The sequence below is a fragment of the Salvelinus alpinus genome, unplaced genomic scaffold, assembly GCF_045679555.1.
Source record: "Salvelinus alpinus unplaced genomic scaffold, SLU_Salpinus.1 scaffold_40, whole genome shotgun sequence".
In the NCBI taxonomy this organism is placed as follows: Eukaryota; Metazoa; Chordata; class Actinopteri; order Salmoniformes; family Salmonidae; genus Salvelinus; species Salvelinus alpinus.
Window position 1 is genome coordinate 1,474,672 of NW_027255981.1, and position 22,218 is coordinate 1,496,889.

The 22,218-nt window shown below is 42.5% G+C and overlaps 1 protein-coding gene across 6 annotated transcripts in view; it reads right to left on the reverse strand.

Moving 5' to 3' along the window:
• LOC139567041 (serine/threonine-protein kinase MARK1-like) overlaps positions 1–22,218 on the reverse strand; it is a 95,003-nt gene that overhangs the window by 53,746 nt on the left and 19,039 nt on the right. For all 6 annotated transcript variants that reach the window (XM_071388475.1, XM_071388474.1, XM_071388472.1 and 3 more), the window contains exons 2-3: positions 18,814–19,017; positions 3,672–3,725 (exon numbers count right to left, since the gene is read on the reverse strand). In XM_071388475.1, the coding sequence (XP_071244576.1) occupies positions 3,672–3,725; positions 18,814–19,017 (258 nt within the window). The remainder of the gene's footprint in view (positions 1–3,671; positions 3,726–18,813; positions 19,018–22,218) is intronic.

Here is a 22,218-nt window from a genome sequence, read left to right on the forward strand (position 1 = left end):
CAGCAGTTCACCAGATAAGACTGAATCCAAATACAATGTTGACTTTACATTCTGTATTTTGCCACATTTGTTGTTGATAAAATCAGAAAACTCTTGATTTGATATTAAGATGAAAACGCATTGGACCTTTAATATACCACAGTATATAGATATGCAGGAATAAGTTTAAAAGGCTGAAAATGCAATGGTGACTTGACCAGCTAGATACACCTAGCACAAGACCAGCTAGTTACACCTAGCATATTTGAGGCACAAAATTAGGCCCACATATTGATTTTATACAAATCGTCATGCCACACTTTTCTTCATCCATTAAACGGTCGTAACCCATACCCAAAACACTAACATAATAACATGTCCAATGGTCTTTCTCCCAACAAAATCAAGATAAATGTATGAATTACTCAAAATCAAAAAGGCTAGTTTATGAAATTAGTTCAGCAATCCCACAAATTCTTGGGTTTATTTGTGTGCGTTGCTTGGAGCCCTCTGCATGTAAACCTATAATAATGGTATTGTAATAACCAACGTTTCATTCCCCAGGCCGCACCAGATGACATATCCTGCCAAAGCTCTATCTAGGGGATTTGTTGGTGTTTGGATTTCAATGCAAAAAGAGGAGACCTGGTATGCTTCTCTGTCTCCCACCATTAGGTGGTTCAGGCTCGTATTTCTAGTGAACTGAGCACACTTCCCCCGAGACCACTGACAGAGCTCACAAACAAGCTCTGGGTTTGAAATGGACGACAGTCAGAAGCTTTTGGTTCAGGTTCGTTGTTGTGTCACAGCTAAGTTACTGGAAAGAGAAAGGTCTTGCCGATGTCGCAGATGCGTTACAAAACACAGGACAAAATATAAAAAAATACTTACGCTGGAAGGGATCTAGTGAGGGTGCAGTTCGCACCAAGACACTGTCAACCAACACCGTTCTAGATCCACGTTTCCATTAACAACCAATCTAGGACGAGTTTACCCTCCCCGTCATACCTTTGACAATTGGGTGGTGAAAATGGCTTAACTGATGTTAGATCAGTGTCTAGGTGCAACTTAATCCTATTCCATCAAACCCAGATTATCTACGGCTAAGCCCCTCCTATCAGACCTAGACACAACAAGGTTGCTCTAATTATCATAAGGCCTAGCCATAGGCCCAACCACATTTCCGAACCAAGGGAAGCGCTGCATCAAAGGTAATAAGCAGTTACTGTTGGTCTCTCGCAGAGCCACAGATAAACCCAGCTGGCTAAACTATGTTTAAGATGTTGAATTTCCATTGGCAGCAAAAGTAATGTGACATCACTATCCAATTAAAATCCATATCATATTGTTGTTATTATGGAAGGCTTGGAGCCCAAATGGAGGAAGGTTTAACGAACCCTGGGGGGGGTATACTCGTGAACTTTTGCGAAGACCATTGGTTTAAAACATTGGTCTTAAAATGGCAAGCTGACAACTTTTCTCACTAGTCAACCTGGCAAAATTAGCCACGATTCTGGGGATGGCCAGCTGAGCAGATAATTACATCCAGTAACTAAAAAAAAACAAATCAACCTATCAGAGACCATAAACGGTAGAGACACCATCCAATTGCAATTGTTAAAACGGGTCAACTTGGCCACTAGATGGAGATAGTTAAACTATCCAACTAATATAGGCCATTTATCAGATGTTTTTATCGAAAGCGACTAACAGTCATGCATGCCAACTCCTTGGTTTAGTTTGTTACCATTTGTCTTGGTAAGTGGAGTGTGCCAATATACAGTGTACAAAACATTAGGAACAACTTCCTACTATTGAGGTGCACCCCTTTTCCCCTCAGAACAGCCTCAATTCGTCTAGGCATGGACTCTACAAGGTGTCAAAAGCATTCCACAGGGATGCTGGCCCACGTCGACTCCAACGCTTCCCACAGTTGTGCCCAGTTGGCTTGATGTCCTTTGGGTGGTGGACCATTCTTGATTCACACAGAAAACGGTTGAGTGTCAAAAACTTGCATTGCAGTTCTTGACACTCAAACCGGTGTGTCTGGCACCTACTTTTACATACCCCGTTCAAAGGCATTTAAATATTTTGTATTGCCCATTCAACCTCAGTTGCTAGGTTTCCATCCAATTTGCCACAAATTTATGCAAATATTCTCAAATATGCATTTTCCCACCAGAGCGGTTTCCATCAAACAGACTTTTTGCAGATAAAAGGCTGTGCGTGATGACGTATTGCACATATGTAACTTTTGCGGTTATTAACTGATGGTTGTGTCACAAATCTGGAGCATTATATATTGCAAATGTGCCCACTCTGGTCTTGTCACATGTGCTCTAGCCAACAGCTCACAGATTCAGATTATTATGGATAAGAGCGGTAATTACTTGTATTTGTCAAACGGCAGCCAAGCATCAATCATGTCACCCGAATAAGAACCTTGATATTTATTGGAAAGGAGCATAAAGCTCATCACCTTGAACACTGACCACCCAGGGAAGTTCATCTTAACTTATTTAATCTGTAGTCTAATAAACTGCATGCTTTCCCCGAGTCGTAGTGGGAGGACCACACAACATGTCACGTGACTCCAAGTTTACTTCAATATGATGGTCATTAGATCAACATTTGCACAGAAAGCTATTTCTCACATATTTATTTTACCAACAAAAAGCTTCCACCATGTCGAACAAACAAATTGTTGGCATTTATAAAATTGTACTGGCATAACATGTTGCCATCAGCCCGGTCGTGACTTGTTTCATGCGTCAGGTAATTCATCCGCATGAAATGGTTGGATGGAAACGTGGTCACTGGCACACATACACTATCCATGTCTCAAGGTTTAAAAATATTTTTGGGACCAAGCTTCTAAGCGGATTATGCATTTATATTTGTATCTAGATCAATCGTAAAAAGAGTGAAGACGATGGTGGTCTTGTCAACTGGGTGTATTTTCTCCTGACCAATATGACTGTTTGGTGGCATAGTCCATGCAGTAAGATTATTAGGTCCTAGCAATGTGTTTGTGAAAAAGGCTGAAAACAAACATGTATTTCCTTATGGAATTTATTCTTAAACTTCATTTTCATGGTGATGACCGATTTTTTTTCCTTCAACACAATACATCAATGAATGTTAGTTTACATTTCAAAGGAAAAGTGATCATGGGGATTCAAAATTACAGCGCAAGTTGTGATAGATGGATCAGGAACTAGGCACCGTTCACTGAGTTAATTGTCAAGACACATATTTGCATGGGATGTAGTGCATTGGATTTCTGGTAAGGATGCTTTAGTGAAAAAGTGTTGGAATCAGGTCCAACTACGTCGACAATTTTAATTGGCTGATAAGGATTTAGTTACCTGCTCAGCTAGTCAGCCTCAGCATCGTGGCTAATTTTGCCAGGTTGGCCTATGAGAAAAGATAGCAACTAGCTATACTAGCCAATGGTTTAAACCAATGGTCTTAGCAAAAGTTCACCAGCATGGCCCTTGTGTGGCTCTGGTCTCTCATACACAATGTCATCCGGTGTCTGACGCAAAACCCAAAAGGGTGTATAGATATCATCTGATCTCTGTGCTGACGTGACCCATCATAGACCGTGTTTAACAGAGAGAGCGAGAGAGGGGATAAGAGAGGAAGAGAAAAAGGGAGAGAGAAAGAGACGTTTGAATGTGAGGCCTTACCTTCTGTAGACTAGTGGGGTTCAACTGCGTTTTGTCTATTATCTTCACGGCAACCTTCGGAAGCAGAGACAAACCAGAAATAGACATTACACACCAATCACATCAGGCCAAAGCCATGTGACATCACCCATTTTGTGTTTGACAATGGAAGGTTTTGATCCTCTTATCCTGACCCAGGTTTACCGGAGTCTGAGGAGCTTCCGAGAGAGGCTGTGTCACAAATTGCACCATATTCCCTGTATAGTGCACTACTTTTGATCAGAGCCTTATGGGCCCTGATCAAAAGTAGTGCACTATATAGGGAATATGGTGCCATTTAGGATACATCCAGAAAGTTATGATTAAATGGTAAATTAGCATCATGGTTAGCACCACACAAGGTGTGCCTTCCTCAGAACAGGGGGATCAAGTCGCCAGAATGCAGAATCGACACCATCGGGTTGGGTAACTCGAGCTCAAAATTGAAAATCTATTCAGGCCCAATTCTTGCTGTCTGCCAGCGAAACAAAATAGATAAACACTGTCCCTGTTATGAAGGCTGCAAACATACAAACTGATGAATGTTTTTGAATGGAGGACAGTATGAGAATGTGATTTGGACGCACACACACCAACACAGACACGCAGTGGCAGCCGCCAGCCCCACACACAGAGAATGGTGGCTGTCATGACATTCCTCAACCATCATTTCAGACGAGACTGGTCTTAGAAATGTCTAGAGATGACTGCTGAGGTCGACACAGGCTCTGTTAGGTTCCTTTCATATTGGTAAATAAAAACGTATCCTGGCCACTGAGTGAGGGATCTTAAAAGGGAAGCCTCAGACGTGATGCCGACCTGCCTACATGCTCATCGTGTAAGGCGGGTAGGCGGCCAATTTCCTCTATCAAGGACTAGACCAGAGGCTCTCGTGTCGATCCATCATTTCTAAGATGAACCATTCTAAAAGAGACAAGTTATATGTCCAACAGTTAAAGCGACACTCCCTTAAATTTGACTGTGGCTGCTTTAAGGACAATGAATCAGAGGGTCGCTGGTTCAAATCTGAGCTGGTGCAAGGCTGCCGTTTTTGTCCTCCTGGTGCAAAATACAAACTATTTCAGAAAGTGTAATTGAGAGGAGGAATACGGGGATTTATTTGGGCCTGTGTTGGTGTACAAACTCCTCAGCCAAGAGCGTCATTTAAAAAAGACACTATAATAACTCACTGGCAGTTCCATTTGTCCAGATCCACCCCCCACAAATTATAAACCAGTCAAAAGGGCTGCTGCACTTGAAGTGAAAGTTACAGATTGTGCCTTTAAAGACGCATATTAAATTCCTCTCGTACACCCCAGTGTGCCATAGATCATTTTAAAGAGTCACCGAGAAAGGTTCCATCAGTCCCCTAGACTACAATTTACCATAATCACTATAATGGCCGCACAATCATTTTGGGGATAGGATATGACACTAGCACAATGCAAATCATAGGCACCGTAGAATATACCTCCCTTGCAAAGAACAGTGCCTCCTGTTCTGAAATATGGATATGTAAATCGGACACCATTACTGGGTAGAAACAGCAGGCTCGCGAGACCATAAGCATTCGCATCCTATCAGCCAATCTCTTAGTAGGCATACCGGAATGTTTGATTTCACACGTAACGACATCTCACTCGCCACTCTGGCGAGAGTACTGACGTACATTGCATCAATAATTTAACCTATACTGTGGCTCATGCTGGGTCAGAGTTCCCAGCCAAAGTTATTTCCATTTCAAAAGTAGACTTTTTAAAATGCGCTGAGGTTTTGGCCAACACTGAAAGAGAATTGTTGAGTGGTTGAGGTCAATGGGTGGTGAGGGCAACCAGTGCAGCCATATCTTGTGAACTCTTGGCTGACAGCATTTTAGCAACATCACATCTTATTCAAATATGTTCATATACACCCCCAGGAGAATGACACTATTTTTTTTTTAAATGTTCTGATAAGCGACCACTTACTCATTTTCACAAATTCTTAGAATGTTTGGGAATTACATATATATATATTTTTAAATCTATAGCAATATAGAGTGGGAAAGCGGCTGTGCGTTTGGACAATTAATAAACACTGCACTAAATAAAACATGTCTCGTCCAGGACTGGAGTCTATGCAGACCAGTGCACCATGGCCGGTCGGCTCAGGTGGTATAGCATGGCGCTTGCAACACCAGGGTTGTGGGTTCGATTCCCACCGGGGACCAGTACAAAACATAACAAAATGTATGCACTCACTACTAGGGCTATGGGAGTCATGACATTTTGTGGGCCTTCGATTGTCAAGAAAATAACTGCCCGTCTCACGTTAATTAAACATAAAACACATTTAGCATAGCCTACAAGCCACTGATGCAGACTTTTGGAACATCTACATTTTAAAAAGTCTAATAAACCCATTTAATATAGCCTACACCATCACAATAAATCCATTATTAATTTTACACAAATCTAAAGAAACATGATATGATGAGCAAGAACAAAATAGCATCATCTGAGTTGTCCTTATGTTAGGCCCTGATCTTGCTATGCCATACGGCTGTGGGCTACAATAGTTAATTTAGCTTTTTTTTTGCTTAGAATACCATGGCATTATTTTATAGTACAAAGAATACAACTGAATATAGGGGAATGAAATAGAAAGGATATTTTCTCCAAACAACTTGAGGGAGTGCTCACATGGGGCTATTCTGTGTTGAGCAGTTTACAAAGAAACAGGTACTCCTATATGCTTATTTCAGAGTTATGTATGTAACTTCAGTTGTGATACAAATGTTGGGCTTCATGTGTTGATTTTTAATACATTCTACGGCTGCATGATGCAACTAATGATTTAAATACAGTTACATGAAAAGGCATGAGCTCTGCTTTGTTGTTTTGCGCAGGCTGTACACACTTCATCAGTCTCTCATTCACAATTTGACAAGCACTTGATAATGCCTCAAATTCCCCAGCTGCATCCCCTTTGTGGCCTTAATGCCCCCTAAAACAATTCATGCCTTTTGCGGACAGTGGCCGTTGGGCTGAATATAATAATTATAATTCCCTTCTCCCGACTGCCTGCAGAAGCACCTCTCACTCACATAGCTCTACGTCCACGTGATTAGGTCTCTCACAGGCTACAAGTGAAGACAGACACATTGGGGATGCAACTGCGCGCATCCTTATCCAATTCCGAGGTGCATATTGAAGATATAGGAAGAACTTTAATTTACTTTTCATCAGCCAACAATCTGCACAGCAAAAGCACTAGCCTATTTCAATCTACTATCCCCAATAGTACAGAAGTTGACCTATTCTATGCTAGAAATAAATATTCCAAAGAGTCTGGGACAGTTGTGGGATGCGATAGATCCCAAATGAATACAACCACAAGTATAAAAAGAGATCAGAACGTTTAGCTTAAAAATGTTGATAAACTATTAGGCTATTTCTTCACATTATAAGCTCAGCAATGTGCACATGGCAGTAGACTATAAGCGCGAATGTTCCATTAGCAGGAAACACCATTCTCAAAAGTGAACGCAAATGTGATTAAGCATGTAATGCTTTTATAATAAAAGGTGCATTTTTATGGTGAAAATTGCTCCCCAAACTTGAAACTCACATGCTGCATATGTATGCCAGTTAGACTCTACACCCAGTGTAATGCGGATTAATCCGTTTCATTTTAATAAGTTATTTGGCCACTTTAGTTGTGATACAAACCTTAAAACATATAGGCCTATGGGCTAGATTACATGAGGTGTGCGATTATGATTTGAAAAAGTCGCAAAAAAAGACATGGCTGTTTCATTCACAAGTGATAGTCTGATGGGTGACAATATTAGCCTATTTTTGATTCAATCTGGTCTTTACATATACTAAATAATATATGTATGAAGTTAGTTTTGATTTAGAATAGACCTCTATCACGCACCTGTCTCAAAACGGGGGGGGGGGGGGGAAATACATGTAATCTATGCACTTAAATAGCGAATGGAGGACGCTTTTCCCACAGTTAATTTTCATACCAACCAGGTAGACTATACTCCTGTTGTAAAAAGATGCAATGTGCTTAATATTAGGAAAGTTGAGATATAAATATAGGCCTAGCCTATAAAAAGAGGATCCCATCAGCTTTTTAAGAGGCCGTCACTCTGTTTCCTCACGCAATTGCATTGCGTGAGCTCATAGGCTCTCATGAAGTGTTTGATCAAATTTTTGATACCATTTGCATTGATGTCAGAGTGATTAGAGGGACAATAGAGTGCTGAGTACCAGGCAGTTAGCAAGTTTGGTAGGCTAGCCATCATTCACTTTGCACTTCCGGGTTGGAGCGAGTAGTCGCATTTCGCTTCGCTCCACAGGTAGTATTACATTTCATTTCATTACAGTACAACGGTTTGATTTGTTTGATCTTAGCAATTTTTTTCTTAGCTAGCTACATAGCCGTCTTTGTATCAAAGATAATTGTGTAGTTTAGAGTAATTATCGAGGTTAGCTAGCCAGCTATTTTCGTCCTTCTAACGTAGTCAACACTGCTAGCTAGCCAGCTAGCCAACTTCTACCAAATAGCAGCACTGTAGAAACTATTACATTACAACGGAACGACTTGATTAGTGTAGTGTTAGCTAGCTACATAGTTGTCTTTGCTGTCTTTGTATCCAAGATAATTGTGTAGTTTAGAGTAATTATCGAGGTTGTCGAGGTTACCTAGCTAGCTACACTTTCAAACAAAGTCAACAACGCAGCCACTGCTAGCTAGCCTACTTCACCAGCCAGCAGTACTGTATCATTTTAGTCAATAAGATTTTTTGCAACGTAAGCTTAACTTTCTGAACATTCGAGACGTGTAGTCCACTTGTCATTCCAATCTCCTTTGCATTAGCGTAGCCTCTTCTGTAGCCTGTCAACTATGTGTCTGTCTATCCCTCTTCTCTCCTCTCTGCACAGACCATACAAACGCTTCACACCGCGTGGCCGCTGCCACTCTAACCTGGTGGTCCCAGCGCGCACGACCCACGTGGAGTTCCAGGTCTCCGGCAGCCTCTGGAACTGCCGATCTGCGGCCAACAAGGCAGAGTTCATCTCAGCCTATGCTTCCCTGCAGTCCCTCGACTTCTTGGCACTGACGGAAACATGGATTACCACAGATAACACTGCTACTCCTACTGCTCTCTCCTCGTCTGCCCACGTGTTCTCGCACACCCCGAGAGCTTCTGGTCAGCGGGGTGGTGGCAATGGGATCCTCATCTCTCCCAAGTGGACATTCTCTCTTTCTCCCCTGACCCATCTGTCTATCGCCTCCTTTGAATTCCATGCTGTCACAGTTAGCACTAGCCCTTTCAAGCTTAACATCCTTTATCGCCCTCCAGGTTCCCTTGGAGAGTTCATCAATGAGCTTGACGCCTTGATAAGCTCCTTTCCTGAGGATGGCTCACCTCTCACAGTTCTGGGTGACTAACCTTTTCTCAATAGGGGGTGCTGTTTACACTTTGAAGATTTTTCGTTCCCAGATTAAACTGCCTCGTACTCAATTCTTGCTCGTACAATATGCATATTATTATTACTATTGGATAGAAAACACTCTCTAGTTTCTAAAACCGTTTGAATTATTTCTCTGAGTGAAACAGAACTCATTCTGCAGCTCACTTCTTGTCAAGAAGTGAGATTTCTGAAATTGAGGTCTCTGTTCCAGGGTCGGTTTATAGATTCCCTTATAAGCTATGGGGCTACATGCACTGCATACGCCTTCCACTAGATGTCAGTAAGCGGTGAGACTTTGAATGGAGCGGATAGCACCATCTGGGGGAGTATAAAACCTCTTGGAACGGAAGTACCGACCTTTTCGACGAGGCGCCTGACGCAGGAGGGAAACCGGCATGGCGTCTTCAAAAGCTTTCGGTTTAGCAGTTCTATATCTCCGGCTCTGATTTAATTTGTTTTTTGTCTTAAAAACTTCATAAGGTAGTTAATTTAAACCGACTTATAGCAGTTTATTGCGATTTTCTGGAGTTTCTTTGTCAGGCGTTATCACGAGTTGGGCACCTCTCCGGTACATCGGCGTTAGCAGCTAATTTCTACAGGAGTAGAGGACATCTTTCAACCAAAAGACGATTGTTCTGGACAAAGGACCACTTGCCCAAGATTCTGATGGAAGATCATCCAAAAGTAAGAGCTATTTATGATGTTAATTCGTATATCTGTGGAAAGATGTAAAATTATTAGTCCGCCATTGATTTAGGCATGGTCTCGCTGTAACGCACGCTGAATGTCGAGTAACGTTAATTTAAAAAATCTAACACAGCGGTTGCATTAAGAACTAATGTGTCTTTCATTTGCTGTCCAACCTGTATTTTTTAGTCAAGTTTACGATTAGTTATCGATTAGATTAGGTGCCTCTCCAAGATGGCGCCGGCCAGATTGCCTGAAATGTTGCTACTAATCACATTGTATAACCACGATTTGTGCTGCTAAATATGCACATTTTCGAACAAAACCTATATGCATTGTGTAATATGATGTTACAGGACTGTCATCTGATGAAGTATATCAAGGTTAGTCAAAAATTATATATCTTTTGCTGGATTGTTACGATCGCTAACCTTTGCTACTGGTAAACGGCTTGTGTTTCCGGCTATTGTGCTAAGCTAATATAATGCTAAATTGTGTTTTCGCTGTAAAACACTTAAAAAATCTGAAATATTGGCTGGATTCACAAGATGTTGGTCTTTCATTTGCTGTACGCTGTGTATTTTTCAGAAATGTTTTATGATGAGTATTTCGGTATTTGACGTTGGTCTCTGTAATTATTCTGGCTGCTTCGGCACTATTTCAGATTGCAGCTGCAATGTAGAACTGTGATTTATACCTGAAATATGCACATTTTTCTAAGAAAACATATGCTATACAATAAATATGTTATCAGACTGTCATCTGATGAAGTTGTTTCTTGGTTAGTGGCTATATATATCTTTATTTGGTCGAAATTGTGATAGCTACCTATGCAGGAAAAAAATGTTGGAAAAAAAAGTTGTGTCTTTTGCTATCGTGGTTAGCTAATAGATTTACATATTGTGTCTTCCCTGTAAAACATTTTAAAAATCAGAAATGATGGCTGGATTCACAAGATGTGTATCTTTCATCTGGTGTCTTGGACTTGTGATTTAATGATATTTAGATGCTAGTATTTACTTGTGACGCTATGCTAGGCTATGCTAGTCAGCTTTTTTACTGTGGGGGGTGCTCCCGGATTGGGACCAATTAGAAGTTAACCTCCCCACGTCTACCTTTGACTCATTCCTCTCTGCCTCCTTCTTTCCACTCCTCTACTCTTTTGACCTCACCCTCTCACCTCCCCCCCCTACTCACAAGGCAGGCAATACGCTTGACCTCATCTTTACTAGATGCTGTTCTTCCACTAATCTCATTGCAACTCCCCTCCAAGTCTCCGACCACTACCTTGTATCCTTTTCCCTCTCGCTCTCATCCAACACTTCCCACACTGCCCCTACTCGGATGGTATCGCGCCGTCCCAACCTTCGCTCTCTCTCCCCCGCTACTCTCTCCTCTTCCATCCTATCATCTCTTCCCTCTGCTCAAACCTTCTCCAACCTATCTCCTGATTCTGCCTCCTCAACCCTCCTCTCCTCCCTTTCTGCATCCTTTGACTCTCTATGTCCCCTATCCTCCAGGCCGGCTCGGTCCTCCCCTCCTGCTCCGTGGCTCGACGACTCATTGCGAGCTCACAGAACAGGGCTCCGGGCAGCCGAGCGGAAATGGAGGAAAACTCGCCTCCCTGCGGACCTGGCATCCTTTCACTCCCTCCTCTCTACATTCTCCTCTTCTGTCTCTGCTGCTAAAGCCACTTTCTACCACTCTAAATTCCAAGCATCTGCCTCTAACCCTAGGAAGCTCTTTGCCACCTTCTCCTCCCTCCTGAATCCTCCTCCCCCTCCCCCCCTCCTCCCTCTCTGCGGATGACTTCGTCAACCATTTTGAAAAGAAGGTCGACGACATCCGATCCTCGTTTGCTAAGTCAAACGACACCGCTGGTTCTGCTCACACTGCCCTACCCTGTGCTCTGACCTCTTTCTCCCCTCTCTCTCCAGATGAAATCTCGCGTCTTGTGACGGCCGGCCGCCCAACAACCTGCCCGCTTGACCCTATCCCCTCCTCTCTTCTCCAGACCATTTCCGGAGACCTTCTCCCTTACCTCACCTCGCTCATCAACTCATCCTTGACCGCTGGCTACGTCCCTTCCGTCTTCAAGAGAGCGAGAGTTGCACCCCTTCTGAAAAAACCTACACTCGATCCCTCCGATGTCAACAACTACAGACCAGTATCCCTTCTTTCTTTTCTCTCCAAAACTCTTGAACGTGCCGTCCTTGGCCAGCTCTCCTGCTATCTCTCTCAGAATGACCTTCTTGATCCAAATCAGTCAGGTTTCAAGACTAGTCATTCAACTGAGACTGCTCTTCTCTGTGTCACGGAGGCGCTCCGCACTGCTAAAGCTAACTCTCTCTCCTCTGCTCTCATCCTTCTAGACCTATCGGCTGCCTTTGATACTGTGAACCATCAGATCCTCCTCTCCACCCTCTCCGAGTTGGGCATCTCCGGCGCGGCCCACGCTTGGATTGCGTCCTACCTGACAGGTCGCTCCTACCAGGTGGCGTGGCGAGAATCTGTCTCCGCACCACGTGCTCTCACCACTGGTGTCCCCCAGGGCTCTGTTCTAGGCCCTCTCCTATTCTCGCTATACACCAAGTCACTTGGCTCTGTCATATCCTCACATGGTCTCTCCTATCATTGCTATGCAGACGACACACAATTAATCTTCTCCTTTCCCCCTTCTGATAACCAGGTGGCGAATCGCATCTCTGCATGTCTGGCAGACATATCAGTGTGGATGACGGATCACCACCTCAAGCTGAACCTCGGCAAGACGGAGCTGCTCTTCCTCCCAGGGAAGGACTGCCCGTTCCATGATCTCGCCATCACGGTTGACAACTCCATTGTGTCCTCCTCCCAGAGTGCTAAGAACCTTGGCGTGATCCTGGACAACACCCTGTCGTTCTCAACTAACATCAAGGCGGTGACCCGTTCCTGTAAGTTCATGCTCTACAACATTCGCAGAGTACGACCCTGCCTCACACAGGAAGCGGCGCAGGTCCTAATCCAGGCACTTGTCATCTCCCGTCTGGATTACTGCAACTCGCTGTTGGCTGGGCTCCCTGCCTGTGCCATTAAACCCCTACAACTCATCCAGAACGCCGCAGCCCGTCTGGTGTTCAACCTTCCCAAGTTCTCTCACGTCACCCCGCTCCTCCGCTCTCTCCACTGGCTTCCAGTTGAAGCTCGCATCCGCTACAAGACCATGGTGCTTGCCTACGGAGCTGTGAGGGGAACGGCACCTCCGTACCTTCAGGCTCTGATCAGGCCCTACACCCAAACAAGGGCACTGCGTTCATCCACCTCTGGCCTGCTCGCCTCCCTACCTCTGAGGAAGTACAGTTCCCGCTCAGCCCAGTCAAAACTGTTCGCTGCTCTGGCACCCCAATGGTGGAACAAACTCCCTCACGACGCCAGGTCAGCGGAGTCAATCACCACCTTCCGGAGACACCTGAAACCCCACCTCTTTAAGGAATACCTAGGATAGGATAAAGTAATCCTTCTAACCCCCCCCCCCCCCCCTTAAAAGAGTTAGATGCACTATTGTAAAGTGGTTGTTCCACTGGATATCATAAGGTGAATGCACCAATTTGTAAGTCGCTCTGGATAAGAGCGTCTGCTAAATGACTTAAATGTAAACTGGACTGTGTGTTTACAGGGAGTTGCGACTTTAGTCTATAGATCATTAGAACGCATTCGCCAAAAGCCACAAAATACACCCGAATGGATATCTGCAAATACATCAATACCACGGGACTCTTCTTACATTTGTGAACTTTACGGTCCTATTGATCAAACAGCCATGAAAAGGTAGGCTTTCTCCCCCTCAGTTATGCACATCAACAACTAATGCTAGCCAGAGCAAGATGAGCTAAAATCTTACGAAGGAACATTTTATAAACCTTCAAACTGTTTGAGCTAGTTGCAATGATAAACGATGGGGAATTGTAGCCTACTCATCCTTGTGCAGCTTGCCTGCAACCAAGCTAACTGGCTAAAGTTGGCTAGCTTGCTACTTACAGACACAAATGAGAGAACACCACACTCTGACCAGCTAGGCTGTTTACACGTTATCTAGCGCGTTCCTGACTAACCATGACTTTTTTGGCCCATATTTACTGACACCGTCCATATTCAGGCGGTGTTGAGCGTTCGTGAATTCATCAGTTATTAGTCTTACTCAGACGAGAGTGCTCTGGAATCGGAGTAGATCGCCAGAGTGAATTTGTGAACACGAGATATGGTAACAGGATAAAAGTAATTGAAGTTCTTGCTAGCTACTGTAACCAATTGATACCTGCGTGTCTAGCTGTGTATAGCCACCAAAACAACGATATTAGGGGAAATAGTCACTCACCCACTCCTCCAATGACATGACATTGGCCCCCAGATCCTCAAAATGTTCTACAGCTGCACCATCGAGAGCATCCTGACTGGTTGCATCACCGCCTGGTATGGCAACTGCTCGGCATCTGACCGTAAGGCGCTACAAAGGGTAGTGCGAACGGCCCAGTATATCACTGGGGCAAAGCTTCCTGCAATCCAGGACCTATATAATAGGCGGTGTCAGAGGAAAGCCCATAAAATTGTCAGAGACTCCAGTCACCCAAGTTAGAGTGTTTTCTCTGCTACTGCATGGCAAGCGGTACAGGAGCGCCAAGTCTAGGACCAAAAGGCTCCTCAACAGCATCTACCCCCAAGCCATTAGAATGCTGAACAATTCATTTAAAAAAAAATCGGCACCGGCAATTTCCATTGACCTCCCCCCTGTACACTGCTGCTACTCGCTGTTTGTTTGTTACCTATGCATAGTCTACAAGTACAGATTACCTCAACTAGCCTGTACCCCTGCACACTAACACGGTATTGGTGCCCCCTGTATATAGCCTCGTAATTTTTATTCTTATTGTGTTACTTTTTATTTTAGCCTACTTGGTAAATATATTCTAAGCATTTCACAGTAAAGTCTACACTTGTTGTATTCGGAGCATGTGGCAAATAAAGTTTGATTTGACATCCTCCTAGCAGCTAGCTAGCTAACGTTAGGCTCTGTGTTTTTAGCTTGCTACATAAAGTTGAAGTCGGAAGTTTACATACACTTAGGATGGAGTCATTAAAACTCGTTTTTCAACCACTCCACAAATTTCTTGTTAACAAACGAACGTTTTGGCAAGTCGGTTAGGACATCTACTTTGTGCATGACACAAGTAGTTTTTCCAACAATTGTTTACAGACAGATTATTTAACTTATAATTCACTGTATCACAATTCTAGTGGGTCAGAAGTTTACATACACTAAATTGACTGTGCCTTTAAACAGCTGGTAAAATTCCAGAAAATGATGTCATGGCTAATTGACATAATTTTTGTCAATTGGAGGTGTACCTGTGGATGTATTTCAAGGCCTGCCTTTAAACTCAGTGCCTCTTTCCTTGACATCATGGGAAAATCAAAAGAAATCAGCCAAGACCTCAGGAAAAATAAAAATTGGACCTCCACAAGTCTGGTTCATCCTTGGGAGCAATTTCCAAAACGCCTGAAGGTACCACGTTCATCTGTACAAACAATAGTACGCAAGTATAAACACCATGGGACCACGGAGCTGTCATACCGCTCAGGAAGGAGACGCGTTCTGTCTCCTAGAGATGAACATACCTTGGTGCGAAAAGTGCAAATCAATCCCAGAACAGCAGCAAACGACCTTGTGAAGATGCTGGAGGAAACAAGTACAAACGTATCTATATCCACAGTAAAACGAGTCCTATACCGACATAACCTGAAAGGCCACTCAGCAAGGAAGAAGCCACTGCTCCAAAACCTCCATAAGAAAGCCAGACAACGGTTTGCAACTGCACATGGGGACAAAGATCGTACTTTTTGGAGAAATGTCCTCTGGTCTGATGAAACAAAAATAGAACTGTTTGGCCATAATGACCATCATTATGTTTGGAGGAAAAAGGGGGATGCTTGCAAGCCGAAGAACACCATCCCAACCGTGAAGCACGCGGGTGGCAGCATCATGTTGTGGGGTGCTTTGATGCAGGAGGGTCTGGTGCACTTCATAAAATAGATGGCATCATGAGAGAGCAGAATTATGTAGATATATTGAAGCAACATCTCAAGACAGTCAGGAAGTTAAAGCTTGGTCACAAATGGGTCTTCCAAATGGACAATGACCCCAAGCATACTTCCAAAGTTGTGGGAAAATGGCTTAAGGACAACAAAGGCAAGGTATTGGAGTGGCCATCACAAAGCCCTGACCTCAATCCCGTAAAAAAATTGTGGGCAGAACTGAAAAAGTGGGTGCAAGCAAGGAGGCCTACAAACCTGACTCAGTTACACCAGCTCTGTCAGGAGGAATAGGCCAAAATTCACCCAACTTATTGTGGGAAGCTTGTGGAAGGCTACACGAAACGTTTCACCCAAGTTTAAAAAATGTAAAGGCAATGCTACCAAATACTAATTGAGTGTACGTAAACTTCTGACCCACTGGGAATGTGATGAAAGAAATAAAAGCTGAAATAAATAACTCTACTATTATTCTGACATTTCACATTCTTAAGATAAAGTGGTGACCCTAACTGACCTAAGACAGGGAATTTTTACTAGGATTAAATGTCAGGAATTGTGAAAAACTGAGTTTAAACTTATTTGGCTAAGGTGTATGTAAACTTCCGATTTCAACTGTAAATAGATACTCTTGCCTATTATCCACGTTATGACTGACATGTGATCCTTGCCTAGAGTTTGATTGTATTGTCATTCCCAGCCTTAGTTAAATTTGTCCGTTTTTGTCCAAAATATTGAGTAATGGAAACTGAAACTGTGCATCCCGAATGGAGGCAGCAAACAATGTACAAGGACAGCTGTGATTTAAAACCTAAGAGCAATATTTTTTGGACAACCAAGAAATGTATTGGTGAATTATATGAATCATGCATTTAACTGCATCCATCTATTATGCCAACAATGCGCGAGTGCACATCATGGAATGTAGAGTCAAATGGAACGTACTTTTAAAACCCCTTATAAAGTTGGTTTTGAAGCATAAACTGGGAATTTGATATTTTTGACTAATATGATTGTTTCATATCTAAAAAGTAGTTAAAATGCTGTCAGTACCACTTTAAAAAGGGACAGTTCACTTCCTTGTTTTAAAGGGACAGTTCACTCCAAAACCAAAGTGTCAGATGTTTTCAGCCTAAAAGTGGTCAGATGTTGATAAATCCACATCCCACCTGTTGTTGCAATCCAAAATGAAAAGATAAGCACTTTATTTGGTGCTCATCTTTTTAAATACATTCGTGTATGAGGGCATAGACTGGATCTAAGCAACCAAAAACATACATTTTCCTTTAACATCTGCTTTCATAGAGATATGGGACAGTACTTTGGTACTGTATTTCTCAAGATTCCCTCTCCACTCAGTTGTTGAGCCCATGAAGCAAAAATCCAGAGAAATTTGGACATGCAAACAATGTGTGGAGTTCCTAAAGTTTTAACCTCTGAGTCTTTACATGTAAGGCTATTGGCATGAATCCAATGTCTAAATATTTCCGTGTGTGTGACAGACACATGCAATTTCCAACAAGGTCAATAACAGCAACAAACTTGACATGCCACGCGCACGAGACCAATTCGAAAGAAGGAAAACTGGGTTATTTTCTGTTTAGGCATTAAAAAAAACACTCAAGAGATAGAATCAACATGACCTCTTAGAACAGTGATCATCAATTAGATTTAGCCGAGGGACAATTGTTTCTTAAGCGGATGGTCACGGGGCCGGAACATAATTACAAATAATTATAAAACAGATATAATATGACTAAAACATAACTTCAAACCTTGCTTACATACATAAATATTATGTGTGGAAAGACTTTCAAAATTAAAATCTCTTGGAGCTGATTTGATGGTGTTCTTACCAAAACATTTTTTTTTTTTTAAATGTACAAAATTATTACTTTTAGTTTTCGTTGTTGTAAACCATTTAATTATCCGTTCCAATTGTTTGTTGTGGGGAATCTATACTGAACAAAAATATAAAAACTCAACATGCAACAACTTCAATGATTCTACTGAGTTACAGTTCATAAAAGGAAATCAGTCAATTGAAATGAATTCGTTAGGCCCTAATTAATGGATTTCACATGACTGGGTAGGGGCGCAGCCATGGTTGGGCCTGGGAGGGCATAGGCCCAGCCACTGGGGAGCCAGGCCCAGCCAATCAGAATTAGTTTCTCGCCACAAAAGGACTTTATTACAGACAGAAATACTCCTCAGTTTCATCAGCTGCCCGTGTGGCTGGTATCAGATGATCCCGCAGGTGAAGAAACCGGATGTGGAGGTCCTGAGCTGGTGTGGTTTCACGTGATCTGTGGTTGTGAGGCCGGTTGGACGTACTGCCAAATTCTCCAAAACAACGTTGGCTTATGGTAGATAAATTAATACTCTGGCAACAGATTTAGTGAGACATTCCTGCAGTCAGCATGCCAATTGCACACTACCTCAACACTTGGAGATCTGTGGCATTGTGTTGTGTGGAAAACTGTACATGTTAGAGTGGCCTTTTATTGTCCCCAGCACAAGGTGCAGCTGCGTAATGATCATGCTGTTTAATCAGCTTCTTGATATGCCACACCTGTCAGGTGGATGGAGTATCTTGGCAAAGGAGAAATGCTCACTAACAGGGATGTAAACAAATTTGTGCACAATTTGAGGGAAATAAGCTTTTTGTGCAGATGTAACACTTTTGGGATCTTTTTATTTCAGCTCATGAAACCAACACTTCACGTTGCATTTATATTTTTGTTCAGTATAAGCATCTTTAGCCACATTTAAATTGAAAACAGACCCTGGTTACACCCGGGTTAACCTTTGTCTAAGTAATCAGTCCTAAACGAAAAGGAATCAAACAAAAGACCAAATTGCTAAATGACAGTGACAAATTCACTATGGAGGAAACTTACCTCTCGTCCTGTCAGTATATGCCGTGCCAGCTTGACCTTGGCGAAGTTCCCCTTGCCAATGGTCTTGAGCAGCCGGTAGTTCCCGATGTGTGGCTGCTCCTCCGTCGTGGACGCCACAGAGTTCCGACATCTCGGCAGGCTGTGCCGACTCGCCGACTTGGCCGGCGGGCCCGGGGGCTCCTGGTAGCCCTCCACAGAAGTGTGCTGTAAGAATGTGACATGTGTGGAGATGAACAACGTGTCTGTTTAAAAAATATATATAAAAAAAAAATATATATTTAACAGATAGAGGATCAAAGTGTGGAACGATAGAGAGGTTGTGTCAAAGGGGAATAGGCCAGATTCAAACAACAACAGACTACACCAGCTTTCCATCAGCAACATGCCTGTCTCTTCTACACAGTCACAAAGCTACACAGCTAGCGAGAGAATATCTGCTACATAAACCAGGTTTCCGTCCAGTAAAAGTACGTCAGATAAAAAATAAAATCACGACAAGCCTGATGGCAGCAGCTAATGTTACTGTGAAGTTTTTCAAATGTCGACAAAACAAATAAATTAGACAAGGTGGGATCTATGTGTGTCGGTACAATTATGCGAGAAATGGCAATGGAAACGCTTTTAATGCGCAAATATTGATTATAATAACCATCATATCAAAGTAAACTTGAAGTCACGTGATGATATGTTGTGGTCCTCCTACTACAACAACTCGGGAAAGCATGCAGTTTATTATTAGGCTACTGATGAAGTAAGTTTTGATGAACACTTGGGCTCAAGTGCACAGTGAGGAGCTTTAGGCTCCTTTCCAATAAATATTGAGGGCCTTATTCTGGTGTCAGAATGATCGATGCTTGGCATCCGTTTGACAAATAATCTTGCTCGTTTGTCCATAACAAAACCAGTGGGCCCATTCGCTATAGCTTATAATGCAACATTTTAGTGACAAAACTATCAGTACAGTTGAAAACGCGATGGAAACCCATTTAACTTATATTTTTCATTCGGTACATGGGAATTTTACCGAACCATTTTTTATGTGAACTACATCATTATGCACAGCCTTTAATCCTCAACAAGTCAATTTGATGGAAACATGCACATTGTTTTATGCAGATTTTAAGAGTATTCGCATTAAAATGTGTCGCCAGTTGGATGCATCACATTGAAAGTCACGTTCTTTTCCACACAGATCATACACAATTGCGTGATGCTCTTCCCTGAACTTACCAAATCCTCCGATACATTTCAATTCACTTCAAACCATACTTCAGATTGACTTTTTATTTTATAGTATTTCAGACTGAATTTTAAGACTGTCATAAGCTCAAATAAAAAGTAAAACACTGGCTGTTGATTCTAACACCTTTTTCACAGGGCGAGGTGGCAATAATTTTCTGATATCAAAATTGGGTTGTGGGCCAAAAGAAATAGAGTTACTCGATCTCAACTTGTTGACCTTGGACTTCTAACCTGGATATGTGATCTGACTGTTTACTTTGAAACCCTGTCAGCTGTACCCACGGCATGCGTCGCAAGAATTGAGGTGTCAGCGTCTACTTCCGAGGCGGCCCATGTGTGATGCCTTAACTTCCTTGACATGATCGAACAACAAACTTTTTTGAAACCACAGAAATTAGCGACCCATGTGTTCGTTAGTGACACATACACATTCATAAATGTCTATGAACTACTATCAATCAATGTAGTAGTTAGGCAGACATATAGTTCTATCCAGTGTGTATACTGCACATCTAATTTGCTTCCAAAAGTCAGAATTTCTTCCCACCACCATCTTCCCAATAGCAAATACATGGAGTTTCTAGATTTATTTTCCCTCAAAGACATTGCTACTGGGCACAACCCTCTCAACACACAGCTCCTGTTACAGATGAATTCAGATTATGTGCCTCTGGTCTTAACATTTTGATGGACTGACGCCACCGAAATGTGAAGCCATTTTCAGCTTGATTGAATGTCACTGTACACATAAGCAGTGGGATCGTAGTATACTGATATACTGCACAATCAAATTATGAAATAGTAATGAGATGAACTACACAACGCTATGCCAATGGCTTCATGACAACGTAACAGGGAAGGAGTGTCAGGGATTAACCCTGTAGCAATTGGGAAAGTACATTTAAGCTGCCGAGAAGCGCAGATAGTTGTCGCGACCATACTTCTCCTTGCACCACACTGAATTCACATTCATCCACTGTAGTTTAGCACTTTGTAACACTGCCATTCACCTTTTATTTTAGTTGAAGTCGGAAAGACAAAATTCCGATCCTGACTGAATTCTATGTCTAACAGAGAGCCAGACATATTCTCCATATCATTTCAACACTATAAGCTCAGAGCTACCATCTAGAACAGACTTTAGTTAGCGTGATTAGCTACATTTCTTGTTCACGACTCTTAGGACACAGATGTCCAAGTAAAAAAAATGTTTTGTCCTAAACAGCTGTACAATAAAACACCAATTCGCCTAGACGTTTCTGTACCCAGGCTGCCAATGCTAGGGTCCAATTCATTAATGCACACCGTATCGGAAAAAAAATTCGGCCCATTTGCTTCCGTTTTTTTCCTAGCGTATACATCCCAGGACTCTCTCACTGGAGTAATTCATCACCGGTGAGTGTTTGTCCTAGGAAAACCTTGCCTAAAAGATAGGGCAGCACTGTCGTACTTGGGGACACGAGGTAAATTACAGTAATGATAGAATAAACAAGACGACCCACAACCCGCCATTGTAAACACTAACTAAACGTAATATATCTGGAGAGGAGAAAAAAAAAGTCTGGCCTTGGGCCAAAACGCAGGAGTCGTCGTTAGCTGTTAGCTATTAACCGCTAGCCTTGACGCGTTCGTCGCAGCAGATGGGAAAGGGACGGTGGTGGGCAGACGTCGTGGATCATTTAGCGACTGCCGACTGAAGGGAGTGGCGTAAAAATCTGATTTATGGGGTGTTGTCCAGGAGTGTCTACTTCAGAAGTGGAGTGATGAATTGCGTATTATAGGTAATTCCTTAAAATCATAAAAACAGGTGGGGCTGCACAACTAACACAAGTGGCAGCAGCGTATAGAGATGGAGCGCAGTTATTGTTTTTAAATTCTCCATCCTTTGGAAAAGGCCTTGTGCAGTTGTGGTCTACTTTGTGAGTAATATCAACACACTACTAGTCACCTCCATATGTGGCCTACCATTTACAATCAACCAAAACAAAAATATGAGAAAAAGAGAGGGACAGTGGCATCTCCCTTCAATAAAAATAGAAAGCATATCATTATACAAACAGACTGATATAGTCAACAAAATAGGTGAAGTTGGGAAATGCTTAACACTATGGAAAAGTATTATAATCCACAATATGATCACAATGACAGCATTTTAATATATAT